This window comes from Diceros bicornis, chromosome 22, assembly GCF_020826845.1.
Source record: "Diceros bicornis minor isolate mBicDic1 chromosome 22, mDicBic1.mat.cur, whole genome shotgun sequence".
Classification (NCBI taxonomy): Eukaryota; Metazoa; Chordata; class Mammalia; order Perissodactyla; family Rhinocerotidae; genus Diceros; species Diceros bicornis.
The window spans coordinates 54,295,134-54,314,035 of NC_080761.1; the positions used below are offsets into that span (position 1 = coordinate 54,295,134).

General features: G+C 45.1%; 1 protein-coding gene across 1 annotated transcript; it reads right to left on the reverse strand.

Annotated features, from left to right (window-relative positions):
• Window positions 1-663: 663 nt before the first annotated feature.
• On the reverse strand, window positions 664-6,912 carry LOC131420268 (protein SPATA31F1-like). Its single transcript, XM_058566141.1, is given in 5 exon segments — window positions 664-3,365; window positions 3,368-4,506; window positions 5,512-5,572; window positions 6,101-6,146; window positions 6,799-6,912. Coding segments are annotated over 5 exon segments (4,062 nt in total).
• Window positions 6,913-18,902: the final 11,990 nt, after the last annotated feature.

The window sequence follows — 18,902 nt, forward strand, 5'->3', positions numbered from 1 at the left end:
AGGTGGGATATAGGCTAGAGAGCTACAGCAGCCTCCCAGATGAGTTGTCGAGAAAGATCTAACCAATAATCATCATGGAGCAGAGGGGGAGATTCTGTCATTTGCTTTTGACACCCTGTCATATTAGCTGTGAGCTTTTGATAAACACAAAGCACCTCCTCAAGGATAGACACTGTGGCCCTCCTCTAAACCTTCCCTCCAGATTGTGGGCCTATATAGGAGTCGTCAATGAACTGTGCCTGTGCGATTCCTGGCCACTCCTTCTTGTCAGTACTATCCTCACGTCCACATTGCACCTCTGGGCCCAAGGACACCATGGGACACCACGATAGAGTTCAAGCCTGACCTTTACCTTCAGTGCACCTTAGACAAGGGCCGTCCTTCTCTGCTCAAGTCTCTTTATCCACAGTCCAGGGTGGGGCTGGGAGGAGTTGTGTGGAATGCTGACCCAGCTTAAGTGTGGGTTAAAGCTCCTTTCCTAGAGAGGAAGGACATTTTAGCCTCCCCCGTGCCTTTCCTTAACACACCCCAGTGGCAATAAGGCGCAGACAGACAAGTCTTTGCTTAGATTATAGAGTGTATTTGGGTGACGCTCTGCCCCATGTGCGCAGTAATGAAATTGATGGTAGCAGTCCTTTTCAAGTGATGCAGACATTGGGGAAGCTACAGAGTCTTTTGGTTGTGCTGGGTCTTCTTGAGGAGACCAACGTTTCCCACTGAGTGGGTAGTTGAGAATTCAGGTGGGTTCCCTGGGTGGGTGGCACACGCCACTCGAGGACAGTGGCGAGGGCAGTGGCGGGGGTGGCCCAGGACTGAGACAGAGTGGAGTTGATGGGAGTGGGAGCAGTGCCGGAGCTTACTGTCTGGGGAAGGGGCGCCATCCAAGAAGGCCATGCTGACCTGCTTCTCAGTGTGGGGAGATTGGGCCTTGGGGTCCCTTCTTGTCTTCTGTGTCTTAGTTCGCCCTGTGGGACTTTTGGCTGGAGCCAGGCTCTTTTTTACATTTTCTTTTGTGGTGCTGGCCACCGTCTCAGCTGTGGAGAACATGGATTCCTTGTGCCCTTTGCCTTTTGTCTTGCGGTTAATCCAGTGCAGAAAGGATTTCATCTTATTTTTCAAGCCAGATTCCAGGAGGCCAGGCCTCTTGTGAGTATGGACTGGTATCACCTGCCCCTGCAAAACGTGACCTTGCAAAGTTTGGCCCTGCAATGGCTTACCCTGAATGAGTTGGCCCAGGAAATGCTGGCTCTGGGACGCCTGGGGCCCCACAGGCTGTGCATGTTCAGGAGTCCCTACTGGGTTGAGGATGATGTTGAGCTTGGTTTGACTGTCTTGCGGGTCATTCTTCTCAGAATCCTGCCCCCTAGGGACTCCTGGTGGTAGCTCTGGGAGCTTAAGCTGAGGGCGACGTTCGGGACTGTGTGGACGGGGAGCTTCAAGGTGAAAGCTATGGCTCCATCGCCAGGGGTTGCGGGGTGTCCTGTGCAGAAGCATCCCTTCTGGCCTCTGGGCTTCGGCAGGGTGGCCGTTTTCTCTTGTTGAGGAGAACGCAAACCCTGCATCCCCTTCTCCGTGGTCCCCTGCTGATTTGGGTTTCCCCGGGTCCTCTCTCTTCCCTGCGAGTGTGGGGACTTGGGCTGAGTCGTTGCTCTTGCCAGGGCTTTGGGGCTCAGGGCTCCAGGGCTCCACCAGGCTGGGGAGGTTCACACTGGCCTCTAGCTGAACACAAAGCACCTGGGCCTCTGTCGCATCCCCACTGGGCTGTGAGATCTTGGAGGCCCCGTGGGCAGAACCATGGTGTACTGCTCTGGAACTAGGGTGCTTCTGGCTCTTCTGCACTGCCTTTAACTCACTGGCCAGCTGTTCTTTAAGATGAAGCCATTCTGGATCTGGGGCACGAGGCGTGTCTGGTGTGATGGGGAGTTCCTGGAGCAGTGTTTTTCCTGGGTTGATTACACTCCCAAGAGACTCCTGTGTGGAAATGTTCTCTGGGATTGCTAGGGTTAGTTCCCTGGATGCCCTTGCTCTTACGGGAATTCCCAATTGTATCTCTAGGATCTTCTTTCTCAGGTGGAAATTTAGTTTGGCCAAGATGGGTTTCTTGAGTGTGTAGGGGGTAGCAGGGTCTGTCTGGCTTTCCAGAGGCACCATCTCGATCATTCCTTCCACCTGCACTTCAGCCTGGAACTCATCTGCAGAGTCTGCACAAGTCTCGTTGGCATCTTGAAAGCATGGCCCAGCACTTCGACACTGGTCTTCACATGAGATCTCCTGGGTCAGAGGTTCCGTGAGGAATTGGACTGGCCCAGGCACCTTGTCTGTGATTAGAGCTTGGGTAGTGATTGCCGGGGCCATGGCCCTGGAGAGAGCCACATAATAGAGAGCAGGCAGCCCTGACAAGAAGGCCAGATACTTGTGCCGTAAAGTCGTCTCCAGTTTCTCAAGGGCTCCATTGGACAGGGCTCGGGGCAGCTTAGGATGTTCGTTGTTGGCATCTGCAGAGGCTTGTTGCTGCTGCTCGAGGGCTGTGGGCATCCAGGGCGTAACTTCCTGTTGTAGATCAGAGTCAGTGGCTGCCTGTCGCTCCAGGGGCTTGCTTTCTGGGATGCAGGTGAGGGGAGCCCCTTCCAGGCCGCCAGGAATGATGCACTCCCAAGAGCTATATAGACAGGCAGGGACCTTGCCCTGGTGAATCTGCCCACGTTTGGAGTTGATGTGGTTCTGCAATATTGCCTTGGCCTGGTCGAGCAAGTGTGGCACGGGGACTGACACTGGGTCCATGATGGGTGAGAAGGGGTCACCAGCCCCATTGGTGTCTAGGACTGTGGATTGGGGAACAGTCACATTGGCTAGGGCTGTGCTGTTCCAGGACAGAGTGTGCTGATCAGCGGGGGACAGGAGCAACTGGATGGACTGCTGGATCTTCTGGGGCAGGCCCCAGCGATGGTGAATCAACTGCCTCTGGAGGTGGAATCCCAGCAGCCTCCGGGCATGCTCCGGGAAGAAGCGTATTTCTCTGGTCAGGGCTGAGATGGGCTTCCCTGGCCAGGAAGTTTTCCCAGTCTCAGGAGACTGGGCTTTGTCACAGGGCTTATAGTGCACGGCTCTCTGAATATGTGGAGATCTCTGGAAAACTTCTGGCAAACCCCAGTGAAGTTGGAGCTGCCTCTGTAGCACGTGCCACTCCAGAGCTTCACATTCGGCCATTGTCAGAAATGGGACATTGATCTGAGCTTGTTGGTGGTCAGACGGAGTGACCCGATTTGGGGAAGATGGAGAAGAGGGTGGGGCTGACCCGGATGGAGTTTTAGGTGACAGAAGGAGGAAGGAGAGCTCCTTGAAGAGAAAAGGATCCTTCAAGGGGCCTTGGACATGTTCCCGTTCATGGAGAGGCCTTGACAGCCAAGGAAGACATCAACCAGGGACTCACTGTGCAGAGAAGGGAGGCCACAGAATAGCTGGCTGTATTCCTGCTGCAAATGGCCCACTGAGTCATGAGCCTGTGGGCCAGGAAGTGGATCGAGGCCACTTAAGTCTTTAAGGGCTGGAGAGGGCAAGGCTAGAGCCATATGGTTTGGGATTTGCTGGTAGTTGTATCTTTGTTCTGGGTCAAGAATGGACCACTCAGAAACCCAGAAGGCCTGGATTGGCTGGCCAGCCATACATGAACCCCAGGTCTGGTAGGAAACGGTTGCAAATTTCTCAACAGAGAGCTGAGAAGTATCGTTCTGGATGAAAGAAACTGGTTGGTTATTTATAGGTTGGTAAAACAATGGCGGGTTTGGCATGAACTGTCTCAGGGACTCCTCCACACGTCTGGGGAGCCCCCACCTCTGGAAATGCATCCATTTCTTTACATGTACCTCAAGAAACCTCAGGACTTCAGGACTGAGGAATGGCAGGTGGGCAGGGAGGACAGTGACCATATGCAAGGCCAGAGGGTGTGTCAGGGTGGTGATTTCTCCATTCGGAGTCAGCAGAGAGACCTGGGAATTCAAGGGCTGCTGACCTTGGTTCCCATAGATGAGGCTGGGGTTGCTCTGCATCATCTCCTGCTGGTTTCCTGAGATCCTAGGCTCCTCCCACCTTGAAGAAGAGATCGTCTTTGGGCCTGTGGGCATGCCTGGCACTTGAAATTCCTGCCCTAGCTGGAGGTGTTCAGCCCAGTAATCGTGGAGGCTGACCTCACCTGCAGACTGGGCAGCTGACTGTGTTAAGGATCTCTGGTCCGTTAATTGTGACACTGTGGGGGTTGGAGGTGGAAGTGAAAGGTCTTTGGATTGTGGGGAACGATGCTCCAGACTCTGCTCATAAGACACAGTAGACATGGACAACACCTCTAAGCAAGATATGCCCTGTGATGGCCTCGAAGAAGTGGAAGAGATCAAGGTGTTCTCACCCACCAGCAACTGCTGAATCTTCAGAGCCATGGCATTGCAGATTTGGCAGCAGGGATCTGCACACAGGAGCCTCCGCACACTTCCCTCCCGAGGAAGCCAGCTCTGGCTGGTAAGGGAAACATGACAGCTGTTACTGGTGGAGTGACATCTGCCTCTTTGGAAGTGTGTGGCCTGGAGATTGGCACTGCCCTCCCGTAGTCCTGTAAGCCCTGGGGCCTGCACCCCTGGGTGTTTAGCCATCTACTTTTCTCCCCAGGAAAATGCCATTTGGCAAGTCAAGGTGGGCGAGGCTGAGGTTCTTGGGCCTGTTGTGCAAGGTCTCAGACAAGCCAGGGGAGCCAAGGGCCATTAGAGAGGTGGGGTGAGTTCTCTGCTGACCTGTGTTGAGAAGGTGAACTAGGATAAGGTACCAGACAGATGGCGTAGCCAATGGTTAGTTGATGGGACATCACTGGTAGAACCTGGAGTCAGTATCATTTGGAGCTAAGAAGGCCACAGGCTGGTATTCAGTATTTCCAAACTGTGGAACATGAGGTCCTTGTGGGAACTCTGCATTCTGGGGACTGTGGTGTGCACACAACATCTCTTGGGAGCCAATCCCACTCTCTAGAGATCTTAAGAAGAGGAGAAGATGACAGGCTCCTGTCTGAGGGCTGTGCCAGCAACTGGCCTCCCTGAAGACAGAGCCAGAGGAGGTAATGTCAACAGAGTCCAGACAGACTCCAAGGTGTCTACTCTTGAAAGAGTGTAGCTGAAAAGAGAATATAAAGATGATGACTTATTTATGCACTTATTTATCCGTTCTCTTGACTGGATAACTTGTCTTGTGTCTGAGTCAAAGCCGTGTAGAGTCTTTTATGCACTATACACTAGTCAATCCTGAATTCCAGGACCACTGTGAGCCTAGTCCAAGCGGAACTGGGAGTGGCTCCCCTCCTGAGACGTGTGATCCCCTTCTGCCCAGGGAACCCTCTCAACCAGTGCTCCCGCCTCTGTTGTGTCTGGCTCCCTCCTGGTCATTATCCCCCTCCTCATCCCTGTCCCCGACCAAGCAGAGAAGTCATCACAGGCCAGGCTGGGAGTTGGGAGACTGCAAAGAGCAAGAGATCACCTTTTCATGACAGAAAGCAGCTCCCACGGCTTCTCAGCTTCTTCCTGGGAACATCTCCTTGCTGAGAAACCAGGAGACAGTGTTACATGGAAGGGGAGAGGATTCAGGGTCATCCTATAGGAAGCTGAAGGCCTTTGAATCAGAGGAGACTGGCAACCCCAACAGTCAATGCTCTAAGGCACGTCTGTGTACACCTTAACCACTTATGATGTGCTGTCCCGGACCTAATCTCATCTGATCATCACCAGCACACCGTGAGTGAGGCAGGATCATCAGATGCCCATTTCCTGGATAACAAGTCTGAGAGATGAAGTGACTTCCATAGGGTCGTAAAAGTGGTAAATACACAGCTAAGTACTTCTGCCCTACTTCCTCGTTTTTCGTTTCTGGGGCTAAGGTGGAGAATTTGGAACATTCCCGGGCTCTGATTTCCCACCCAGGAAAGTCTTCTGGGAGAATTTGTCAACTTGGGGAGTGGGAAACTTCAGTGGTGAGAGCACTGGGTCCTGGCACCAGGGGCCATAGAGGCACAGGATGCATGGGAACGGCGCCCACGGTGGAGGGGTCAGAGCAGAGAATGGGACTTTACCTCTTGATGCTGCATCTCTAGCCTTTTGTCTGACTTTTCGATGATGCTTCAAGACAGAAAAGTTAGAATGTGAAGCTGGCACACGATTTTCTTTTTCATGTCCAAATAAGACAAAGGAAAATATATATTTCCCCATCCTTTTCTAAATGTCTGTCTGTATTTTACTGACTTTCCTAACCTTCCTTTCCATACTCCACCTATGCTCACCCCAACATTTCTCTTCCCTGCTTACTTCTGATTCATTTTGAGGCTCCTCCATACGCTCTACTTCCCACTTATTTCCCAGGAGAAGTTCTGCTTGAGGCTCATGATGAAACAGGAGAAAGAGTGGAGCAGATTATTGGGTGTATGGGTCTAAAGCCAAAGGACTTCTGCTAACAAATGCCTTACTGGACCACCAACCAGAAAGATCCCCTGTATTGGGAGGTCTTCTGAGATCCTGTGAGTAGATTCCATTTCATCTGGGTCTCAGCCCAAGCCTGATAGAGAGGGTCTTGATTTTTCAGTTAGAATACACTGCAGGGATGGCCTGGTAAGGAATTATTTCTAGGCTCTATAAGAGAAGTGCCATGTAAGAGTCACTGAATGCATGGTATAAAATTGGGGGAGGGCAAAGGGTAAAAGGAGAGACTCTGTGATCTTAAAAGCTTCTTATCTGAGGCTTCATTAGTTCAATCGTGATCATAGTATTTCCTTACCCGGCAGCAGCTCCTTTTAGGTTCCAGCCTTAATCCATCGTAACTCCTTTTCACTTGCCAGATGAGTAAGACAATAATGAAGATGGAGCCATAAAGAAAAGTAGGGCTCAACATGGTCTAAACCTCATTGGCATGAGGAGACCAACCATCCCTCTCTCTAGGCGTTCAGGGTCTGGTGCCTAATGACTCCCAGTGCTATGCCTCGTCCTGTCCGCCTCACAGAGGACGGAACCAGGCCAGCTGACTGCATCACAAAGCCCGTCTGTTTCACAAGGCAGGTGTCGTGTCAGAGTCCTTGATCTGTCTTAGGGAGGCTTATGTGGTGAGTCAGTCTGTAGAGGAGGGTGTCTGGTTGTCTGTCAGGGTTACAGAGCCTGGCCCTAAAGGTGCCTGCTCACAGGTAGAGTCTGTGCTCGCACTTTGTCTTCACTCTCCACACCCTACAGCAGCTCGATGGCTCAGCTGTCTCCTTCACGATGACGTGTGGTCACCCATTCCCAGAAAACTGAGTGTTTACGGACACGGGGCACCTTTTGAGGAAGAATGGCTGGGACAGAGGATCCTCCACCAACTGCTCCACCTGTACTGGAAATATGTCTGAGAAGCACACATGAGATGAGGGAGGGCCGAATCTGGTTATGGCTTGGAGATGGAGAGCTTTGTTGTTACAGGCAGTGGGTGATGGCAACTCAGAGGTGCATGAAGGGGACCATGGCTGATGTGGCAGGGAAGGTCAAGGTGGCAATACCGTGAAATTCACATGTGTGGAGGAAGTGAAGCCTCCATTCTGTGTGGTGGGAAGAGATTGTAAATGCTGCCTTCCCTGGAGGCACTGATTAGACTCACTTATGGAGCTCTTTTAAGAGTTTGTTTTCTAGAGCTGTTTTTCCATGTTATAGAATTCTGTCTACTCATGGAGATGACTACCTGCAGAGATGGGTTGGTGCCCACTTCTGACAAGGTCATAAACTAGTTGCTGATTGTGGTTATATCTACTCATCAACTCTGGATGTATGCTGTTTTCCTGAAGGAGTCTTTTTGTTTGTTTTTGTTTTTTCACTGGACTTGTGAAGCCTTCAGGCAGGCCGGTTATTTTCTGATTCCTCCCCAGGGCCCATCACTCCTGTACTCTGCCTATTTATTTACACGTTTATGTCACCTGCTTGGCTTTTGTGGATATTGTGATATTTCTCTAATAGTCTAGGATTTCTGCATTTCCTTGAGAGAATTTTTTTCCAGTTATTTTACTGAAGTCATAATGATTTATAAGATCGTGTAATTTCAGGTGTACATTATTATTTATTGCTTTCTGTATAGATTGCACTGTGCTCACCACCAATAGTCTAATTTTATCAGTCTCACCATATATATATATATATGCCCCTTTACCCCTTTGGCCCCCCCCACCCCTCTCCCCTCTGGTAGCCACTAATCTGTTCTCTTTATCCATGTGTTTGTCTTCCACATAAGAGTGAAATCATGTGGTGTTTGTCTTTCTCTGGCTTATTTCACTTAACATAATACCCTCAAGGTCCATTCATGTTCTTGCAAATGGGATGGTTTTGTCTTTTTTATGGCTGAGTAGTATTTCATTGTATATGTATACCACATCTTCTCTATCCATTCATCAGTTGAGGGACACTTGGGTTGCTTCCACATCTTGGCTATTGTGAATAATGCTGCAATGAACATAGGGGTGCATAAATCTCTTTGAATTGTTGATTTCAAGTTCTTTGGATAAATACCCAGTAGTGGGATAGCTGGATCATATGGCATTTCTATTTTTAATTTTTTGAGACATCTCCATACTGTTTTCCATAGTGGCTGCACCAGTTTGCGTTCCTATCAGCAGTGTATGAGGGTGCCCTTTTTCCACATCCTCTCCAACATTTGTTATTTTTTGTCTTCGTAATTATAGCCATTCTGACAGGTGTAAGATGATATCTCATTGTAGTTTTTATTTGCATTTCCCTAATGATTAGTGATGTTGAACATTTTTTCATGTGCCTGTTGGCCGTCTGTATATCTTCTTTGGAAAAATGTCTGTTCATATTCTCTGCCCGTTTTTTGATCTGGTTGTCTGTTTTTTTGTTGTTGAGTTGTATGAGTTCTTTATATATTTTGGAAATTAACCCCTTGTCAAATATATGATTTTCCCTCTTAGAACCACTTTTGCTGCATCCGGTAAGAGTTGGTATGATGTATTTTCATTTTCATTTGTTTCCAGGTATTTTTTGATTTCTCCTTTGATTTCTGCATTGATCCGATGGTTGTTCACTAGCATGTTGTTTAGTCTCCACATATTTGTGGCTTTCCCATTTTTTTTCTTGTAGTTGATTTCTAGTTTCATAGTATTTTGGTCAGAAAAGATGCTTGATATGATGTCAATCATCTTAAATTTATTGAGGCTTGGCTTGTTTCCCAACATATGGTCTATCTTTGAGAATGTTCCATGTGCACTTGAGAAGAATGTGTATTCTGCTGTTTTTGTATGGAATGTTCTATATATATCTATTAAGCCCAACTGGTCTAGTTTTTCATTTAAGGCCACTATTTCCTTGTTGACTTTCTGTCTGGATGATCTATCCATTGATGTAAGTGGGGTGTTGAGGTCTCCTACTATTATTGCATTGCTGTTAATTTCTCCCCTTACGTCTGTTAATAGTTGTGTTATAACTTTGGTGCTCCTCTGTTAGGTGCATATATATTCATAAGTGTTATGTCCTCTTGGTGGAGTGTCCCTTTTATCATTATATACTGTCTCTTTTTGTCTGTCATTGCCTTTTTTATCTTGAAGTCTGCTTTGTCTGATATAAGTATGGCAACGTCTGCTTTCTTTTGCTTGCCATTTGCTTGGAGTATCGTCTTCTATCCCTTCACTCTGAGCCTGTGTTTGTCTTGGCTGAGATGTGTTTCCTGGAGGCAGCATATTGTTGCATCTTGTTTTTTAATCCATCCAGCCACTCTGTGTCTTTTGATTGGAGAATTCAATCCATTTGCATTTAGAGTGATTATTGATATATGAGGGCTTAATACTACCATTTTATCTCTTGTTTTCTGGATGTTCTATATTTCCCTTCTTTCTCTTCCCTTGTATTTCTGACTGCCATTTCAGTTTGGTAGTTTTCTCTTTATTTATGATTTGTGTCTCTGCCCTGAGTTTTTGTTTAGTGGTTACCATGTGGTTTGTATAAAAGATCTCGTACATGAGATAGTCAATTTTCTGATAGCATCTTATCTCCATTAGCCCAAGTAGGTTCCATCTCTTTCCTCTTTTCCATCTAAGTTATTGTTGTCACAAATTATTCCATTTTGTGTTGTGAGTTTGTGATTAAAATGAAGTGTTTCTAGTTATTTTTGATGCTTTCGTTCCCTTTATTTTTAATGTTATAATTAAGTGTTTGCTAACCTGTTCTGATGAGAGCTGCAATTTTCTGATTTTGTCTGTCTATTTATCTCCTTGCTCAAGGGTTTGTAAACCTCTGCCTTTTTGTTTTAGGTATGAGGGCATCCTTGATCATTTCTTGTAAGGGAGGTCTAGTGGTGATGAAATCCCTCAGCTTTTGTTTATCTGGGAAAGTTTTTATTTCTCCATTGTATCTGAAGGATAGTTTGACTGGATAGAGTATTCTTGACTGGAAGTTCTTGTCTTTCAGTATTTTGAGTATATCATTCCAGTCTCTCCTAGCCTGTAAGGTTTTTGCTGAGAAAGCCGCTGAAAGCCTGACAGGGGTTCCTTTGTAGATTATTCTCTTCTGCTTTGCTGCCCTTAATATTTTTTCTTTGTCATTGACTTTTGCCAGTTTTACTATTATATGCCTTGGAGAAAGTCTTTTTGCATTGATATAATTAGGAGTTCTGTTGGTTTCATATACTTGTAAGTCCAGTTCCTTCTCCAGGTTTGAGAAGTTCTCAGCTATTATTTCTTTGAACAAGCTCTCTGTTCCTTTCTCCCACTCTTCTCCCTCTGGAATACCTATAATCCTTATGTCGCATTTCCTAATTGAGTCAGATATTTCTCAAAGAATTTCTTTTTTTTTAATGAACTCTTCCATTTTCTTTTCTTTTCTTTTTTTAAAAATTTTTTGTTTATTGCAGTAACATTGGTTTATAACATTGTATAAATTTCAGGTGTACATCATTATACTTCTATTTCTGCATAGATTACATCCTGTTCACCACCCAAATACTAATTACAACCCATCACCACACACATGTGCCGAATTATCGCTTTTGCCCCCCTCTCTCCCCCCTTCCCCTCTGGTAACCACAATGCAATCTCTGTCTCTATGTGTTTGTTTGTTGTTGTTATTATCTACTACTTAATGAGTGAGCTCATATGGTATTTGACCTTCTCCCTCTGACTTATTTCACTTTGCATAATACCCTCAATGTCCATCCATGTTGTCACAAATGACTGGATTTCATCGTTTCTTATGGCTGAGTAGTATTCCATTGTGTATATATACCACATCTTCCTTATCCATTCGTCCCTTGATGGGCACTTAGGTTGCTTCCAAGTCTTGGCTATTGTGAATAACGCTGCAATGAACACAGGGGTGCATGTATCTTTACGCATTGGTGTTTTCAAGTTCTTTGGATAAATACCCAGCAGTGGAATAGCTGGATCATATGGTAGTTCTATCCTTAATTTTTTGAGGAATCTCCATACTGTTTTTCATAGTGGCTGCACCAGTTTGCACTCCCACCAGCAGTGTATGAGAGTTCCCTTCTCTCCACATCCTCTCCAAGACTTGTTTCCTGTTTTGTTAATTATAGCCATTCTGAGGGGCGTGAGGTGATATCTCATTGTAGTTTTGATTTGCATTTCCCTGATAGTTAATGATGTTGAACATCTTTTCATGTGTCTGTTGGCCATCTGTATATCTTCTTTGGAGAAATGTCTTTTCAGGTCTTTTGCCCATTTTTTAATTGGGTTCTTAGTGTTTTTATTGTTAAGATGCATCAGTTCTTTGTGTGTGTGTGTATATATATATATATATATATATTGGAGATTAACCCCTTATCAGATGTATGGTTTGCAAATATCTTCTCCTAATTGTTAAGTTGTCTTTTCGTTTTGTTGATGGTTTCCTTTGCTGTGCAGAAGCTTTTTAGTTTGATGTAATCCCATTTGTTTATTTTTTCTATTGTTTCTCTTGCCCAGTCAGACATGGTGCTTGAAAATATGTTGCTAAGACTGATGTCATAGAGCGTACTGCCTATGTTTTCTTCTAGAAGTTTCATAGTTTCAGGTCTTACATTCAAGTCTTTAATCCATTTTGAGTTAATTTTTGTGTATGGTGTAAGGTAAGAGTCTACTTTCATTTTTTTGCATGTGGCTGTCTAGTTTTCCCAGCACCATTTGTTGAAGACACTTTCTTTTCTCCATTGTATGTTCTTGGCTCCTTTGTCGAAGATTAGCTGTCCATAGATGTGTGGGTTTATTTCTGGGCTTTCAATTCTATTCCATTGATTTGTGTGCCTGTTTTTGTGCCAGTACCATGCTGTTTTGGTTACTATAGCTTTGTAGTATATTTTGAAATTAGGGAGTGTCATATCTCCAGCTTTGTTCTTTTTTCTCAGGATTCCTTTAGCTATTCGGGGTTTTTTGTTGTTCCATATAAATTTTAGGATTCTTTGTTCTATTTCTGTGAAAAATGTTGCTGGAACTTTGACATGGATTGCATTGAATCTATAGATTGCTTTAGGAAGTATGGACATCTTAACTATGTTAATTCTTCCAATCCAAGAGCATGGAATACCTTTCCATTTCTTTGTGTCTTCTTCAATTTCTTTCAGCAATGTTTTATAGTTTTTGATGTACAGATCTTTCACCTCTTTGGTTAAGTTTATTCCTAGGTATTTTATTCTTTTTGTTGCAATTGTAAATGGGATTGTATTCTTGATTTCTCTTTCTGCTACTTCATTGTTAGTGTATAGAAATGCAACTGATTTTTGTATGTTGATTTTGTATCCTGCAACTTTGCTGTATTTGTTTATTACTTCTAAAAGTTTTTTGGTGGATTCTTTAGGGTTTTCTATATATAAAATCATGTCATCTGCAAATAGTGAGAGTTTCATTTCTTCCTTTCCAGTTTGGATCCCTTTTATTTCTTTTTTTTTTTTTTGTGAGGAAGATCAGCCCTGAGCTAACATCCATGCTAATCCTCCTTTTTTTGCTGAGGAAGACCGGCTCTGAGCTAACATCTATTGCCAATCCTCCTCCTTTTTTTTTTCCCCCAAAGCCCCAGTAGATAGTTGTATGTCATAGTTGCACATCCTTCTAGTTGCTGTATGTGGGACGCGGCCTCAGCACGGCCGGAGAAGTGATGTGTTGGTGCGTGCCCAGGATCTGAACCTGGGCCACCAGTAGCGTAGCGCGTGCACTTAACCACTAAACCACGGGGCTGGCCCTGGCACGTCATATTTTCATTTTCATTTGTCTCTAGGTATTTTTTGATTTCTCCTTTGATTTCTTCATTGACCCAATCATTGTTCAGTAGCATTTTGTTTAATCTCCACGTATTTGTGGCTTTTCTGATTTTCTTCTTATAGTTGATTTCTAGTTTCATACCATTGTGGTCAGAAAAGATGCTTGGTATTATTTCAATCTTCTTAAATTTATGTAGACTTGTTTTGTGGCCTAATATGTGATCAATCCTGGAGAATGATCCATGTGCATTTGAAAAGAACGTGTATTCTTTGGTTTTGGATGGAATGCTCTGTATATATCTACTAGGTCCATCTGTGTCATTTAAGGCCAATATTTCCTTATTGATCTTCTGTTTGGATGCTCTATCCATTGGTGTAAGTGGAGTGTTCAAGTCCCCTACTATTATTGTGTTACTGTCTATTTCTCTTTTTATGTCTGTTAATAATTGCTTTATATATTTAAGTGCTCCTACATTGGGTGCACAGATATTTACAAGTGTTATATCCTCTTGTTGGATTTTTCCCTTGATCATTACGTAATGCCCTTCTTTGCTTCTTTTTACAGTTTTTGTTTTAAAGTCTATTTTGTCTGATATGAGTATTGCTACCTCAGCTTTCTTTTCATTGCCATTTGCATGGAGTATCTTTTTCCATCCCTTCACTTTCAGTTTGTGAGTGTCTTTAGGTCTGAAGTGTGTCTCTTGTATGCAGCATATATATGGGTCTTGTTTTTTTTATCCAATCATCCACCCTATGCCTTTTAATTGGAGCATTTAGTCCATTGACGTTTAAAGTAGCTATTGATAAGTATGTACTTACTGCCATTTTTTAACTTTTTTTTTCCTAAGTGTTTTAGTAGTCCTCTATACAGAATTGATGGTCTCTTTACTTTGATGTCTGTCTGAAAGCTCTACTCTTTAACTCCCTTCCTCCCTCATTTTATGTTTTTGATATCATATTTAATCTCTTTTTTGTGCATTTGTATCCATTACCCTCTTATCATGGAAATAGATAATTTTTCCTATTTGTGGTCTTCTCTTTTCCCCTTCAATCAGTCCCTTTAACATTTCTTGTAGCACTGGTTTCTTGGTGACAAACTCCTTTAATTTTTGCTTGTCTAGGAAACTTTTTATCTCTCCTTCCATTATGAATGATAATCTTGCTGGGTAGAGTATTCTTGGTTGTAAGTTTTTTCCTTTTAGCACTTTAAATATATTGTGCCACTCTCTTCTAGCCTGTAAGGTTTCTGCTGAGAAGTCAGCTGATAGCCTTATGGGGTTTCCTTTGTATGTAACTTGTCTTTCTCTTGCGGCTTTTAGGATTCTCTCTTTATCTTTCATTCTAGACATTTTGATTATGATATGTCTTGGTGTGGGCCTCTTTGGGTTTATCTTGTTTGGTGCTCTCTGTGCTTCCTGTACCTGGATGTCTGTTTCCTTCCTTAGGTTAGGGAAGTTTTCATCTATTATTTCATCAAATAGATTCTCCGCCCCTTTGTCTCGCTCTTCTCCTTCTGGGACACCTATAACACGGATATTAGTGCACTTGATGTTGTCCCAGAGGTCCCTTAGACTGTCCTCACTCTTTTTAATTCTTTTTTATTTTACCTGTTCAGCTTGGGTGATTTCTTCTAGTCTTTCCTCCAGCTCGCAGATCCATTCTTCTGTATCCTCTACTCTGCTTTTGAGTCCCTCTAGTGAATTTTTCATTTCCAGTGTTGTATTCTTCATTTCTGATTGGTTCTTTTTTATATCTTCCATTTCTTTGTTGACATTATCACTGAGTTCATCTATTCTTCTCCCCAGATCAGTGAGCATCCTTAACACTCTTTGTTTGAACTCTCTGTTGGGTAGGTTGCTCATTTCTGTTTCACTTAGTTCCTTTTCTGGAATTTTGTCCTGTTCCCTTACTTGGAATGTATTCCTTTGCCTCCTCATTTTGCCTCTTTCCCTGTGCTTGTGTCTGTGTATTAGGTAGGTCAGCTATGTCTCCTGCTCTTGGATAGGTGATCTTATGTAAGTGATGGCTTAGGAGGCCTGCAGTGTGCTTCCCTCAGTTCTCAATGTTCCAGGGGGGACCCCTATGTGGGCTACATGTGTCCTTCTGTTGTGGCCTATTTGCTCTCCCTGTAGGCGTCCAGGGAGGCCGAGTTATGCTCCTGGCCCAGCTGTTGTAATGCTGAGCTGCTTGTAGTTGTTGTGGACCCTTCAGTCTCTTTATCAGGTGTGGGAAGCCCCGGGACAATTGGCTGCTGGTTCTAATACCACATTTGTGTTGCAGTATTTCTTTTAAGTGAGTAGGCCCCCAGCGTGGCAGGTTGTTAGGCTCAGGGGCTTACAATTGCTGCAAGCCTCCAGCCTTTAGGTCTCTTGTCAGCTCTCTGAGGATTGCAGCTGGGTGGGGCTGGCCTCAGGCACAGGAGCACCCAATTGTTTCAGGCTTTGGAAGGTGGGGCAAACCCCCTATGTGGGTCTTTGAGAAGCACAAGTCTTCTGCAGCTGACCAGCCCTGCCGCCCACAGGTCCACACACACACAGTCAACACAGTCCTGCCCTGTGGGCACACCCCGACCTCCTGAAGTGGACCCAGTCTCTCCACGGCAGGAGCCCCACACACTCCACCACCGCCCCACACTCTCCACCCATTCCTTTTGCACGCCCTGCTGCACTGAAGTGGGCTCAGTCACCAGGCTGCAGAGAATCCAGTCACCAACCTATGCAGGCCCACAAGTTGCCTGAGGGCTTGTTGTTGGGTGGGGCCAGTCCCTAGGGTGGGCTGCCTGCCCTGGCTGAGCTGGATTAAATCTGTGCTGAAGTGGGTGGGGCAGACCCTGGGCTAGCAGGCCCCAGGGAGAACTCCAATGGTGTCTGTGTCAGCACGCCTGCACCAGGCCACAACAATGGCCGCCGCCAACGTCCCAATCCCTGGAGAGGTCTCACCTCTCACTACAGTGCACTCAGAGCCTATCAGGTGAGTCTCTTTTCACCAAAGCACTGTGCACCTTTATTTCTGGTGATTTTAGGTTGCTTTCTGAAATGGGTGAGTTTGCGTGTGATCCCTTTAAGAGCCGGTTTTAATTTCTTTGTGAACCAGCTTTTCTGGGGATACTCCCTAATGTTTTAGTAGCAGGCAAAGTCAGATATTATGCCACTTGTCTTGATTGTGCTGGGTCCACAAAATGCCCACAGCAGGAGTGCTCCCCGGCTCAGGGCCCCGTGCCTCCAGGGAGAGCTGCGTACCTTTGGGCTGCTCCCAGGCAGCCGTGAAGCTGGCACCTTGTGAAAGTGGTGCTTTTTCTCTCCAGAAGGGAGTTTCTGCCTCTTCCACCTCAATTAGGATTGTCCTTTGTTGCAGGAGTTCGTCTTATCCAGTTTTCAGTTCTCTCTCAGGGGTAATTTTTCCAGGAGTAGTTGTACATTGGCTGTGTCTGCAGGAGGAGGTGAGTTCAGAGTCTGCTTATGCCAGCATCTTGACTTCTCCCTCAAGAGTTTCATTTTTTTAAGTCTTAGTTCTTTCTCCTCCTCCACCTGAAGCATTTCTATATTTCTGTCCTCTAGATTACTAATTCTGTCTTCCATAAAATCAGCTCTGTTTTTTAAGGTTTCTAGATTGTTTTTTATCTCCTTCATTGTGTTCTACATCTCCAGAATTTCTGGGATTTTTTTTAGAGTTTCAATATCTTTTGTGAAGAATTCTTTATGCTCATTAATTTTATTCATGAGTTCATTGAACTGTCTTTCTGAGTTTTCTTGTAACTCATTGAATTTCTTTATGACAACTATTTTGAATTCTCTGTCATTAGATTGTAAATTTCTGTGACTTCAGGATTGGTTTCTGGAGATTTGTCCTTTTTCTTCTGCTCTGGAGTGTTAATATAGTTCTTCGTGGTGTTTGACAAAGTGATCCTTTGCCATTGCATAGTGGTAGTGTCAGCTCGCAGATTCCACTTGCCATCACTGGGGGTGAGCAGGAGCTGTGTTTTCTGAACTCACAGCATCTGCTGGAAGTTGTGCTGATAGGGCTCATTTGCATTTGCCTGCTGACCTCAGCTGCTTGGTGGGTCAGACATGTATGCGCTGGTGCTCTGGTGCGCTAGGCGGTGGGGGGGGGTCGCTTTCTTTCATGCATGCTGGCCCACTCTGTGCTCCTGGGTGGTTTGCATGGGTTGCTGTGCTTGGTGGGGGCACTGACGCAGTGGCTGAGCCAGGCCACTGGATGTGGAGCATTCCTGCAGGCGGGGCTGCCACTCTGAAAACGTAAATGTTCACGCGCAGGCCTGCCTGCTCCCCCACCTCCTCTTATAGTTGTGTGCTGACTGCTGCGCGAGGACCCATGACCCAGATTGCTGCTGCTGGGGGAGGGGCAGCAGATCCGCTCACCTCCTTCCACTACTACCTGGGGATCCAGTACCCCCACCTTCAGGTGTATGGCTGCATGGATCTCTCAGACATCCTATTGTGCTTTGTAGTGAATCCTCTGTTGGTTAATGAATGTCCTTTTGATTGTAACTTAGAGGGGAGAGACTAAGGAACAGTTCACTTTGCTATGATGCTGACGTCACTCTCCTTGAGAAAATCTTCCCCTAGTGATAGTGGTCTGTGATAGCTATCACAGAGCTCACAATCTCTGAAGAGGCTATTTGGTCTTTCCTCCAGCAACCAGTCCTCCACCCAGCTGCCATGGTGAGCCCTCAATCTGTGCTCATCCCTAAGCTGGGCAGTGTCAAGGGTACAAGCGATTGGAGTCATGTTGCCTTCCTGCTCTCAAGACATTTAATCTGGTTTCTAGGATAAGACTAATTCACATGAAACAAGAGCCAACAATCTAGAACAAATAGAATTATGTACTCATTTGTGAAGCCCGGTTCACAAACATCCCATTTCAGATGAGAGAAAGCATAGTGAGGATCAGGGTGGTCAGAGAGGGCTCCTGCATAGAGTGAGATTGGAGTTGGGTCTAAAAGTGCAGCCTGTGAGAGAAAAAGCATGTTCCAGGTGGGGGAGAAACTTAGCAACAAATGCGAACACTGAGGAAGGAGCCACGGAGTGCATCTGGCAATAAGAAATGCATCTATGTCTAGCAGAGGTGTAGGTGGGTGAACTGGAGAGGACTTGTGGGGAAAGATTGGAGGTGCGGAGGTGAGGCCTCTTGATGAAGAGCCAGTGCACTTAATTGATTTCAATTACTGAAAATAATTGGTTTTTTAAAAGTAGGCATACATATACATGGTACAAAATTCAAAAGGCAAAAGAAGGCATTTACTATGTCTCTTTCCCACTCCCTCTCCCCTTTTTCTTCCGTGTGTATCCTTCAGAATTTTCTTCCCCAATTGTTATATTTCAGAATTAATTTAGCATAGGAAGCATAAATAAACTCATATGTTTTTCTTCACAAATGGAAACATATGATGGACACTTTTTTCTCTCTTCCTTGTTTTATTTAATAATATGAATATATCTTGTGTATATAATTTTCTTTGATGACTGTACAGTCTTATTTGATAGAACTACAACACAACTTATCTTCAATCCCACATTCTTAGATATGTAGTTATTTACAGTCTTTTGCTCTGAATAATAATGCTGACATGAACCCCATGTATATAAGTCCTTGTACATGGGTATATGTATAGGAGAAATTCCTAAGAGTTGAATTGATGGATGAAAGGG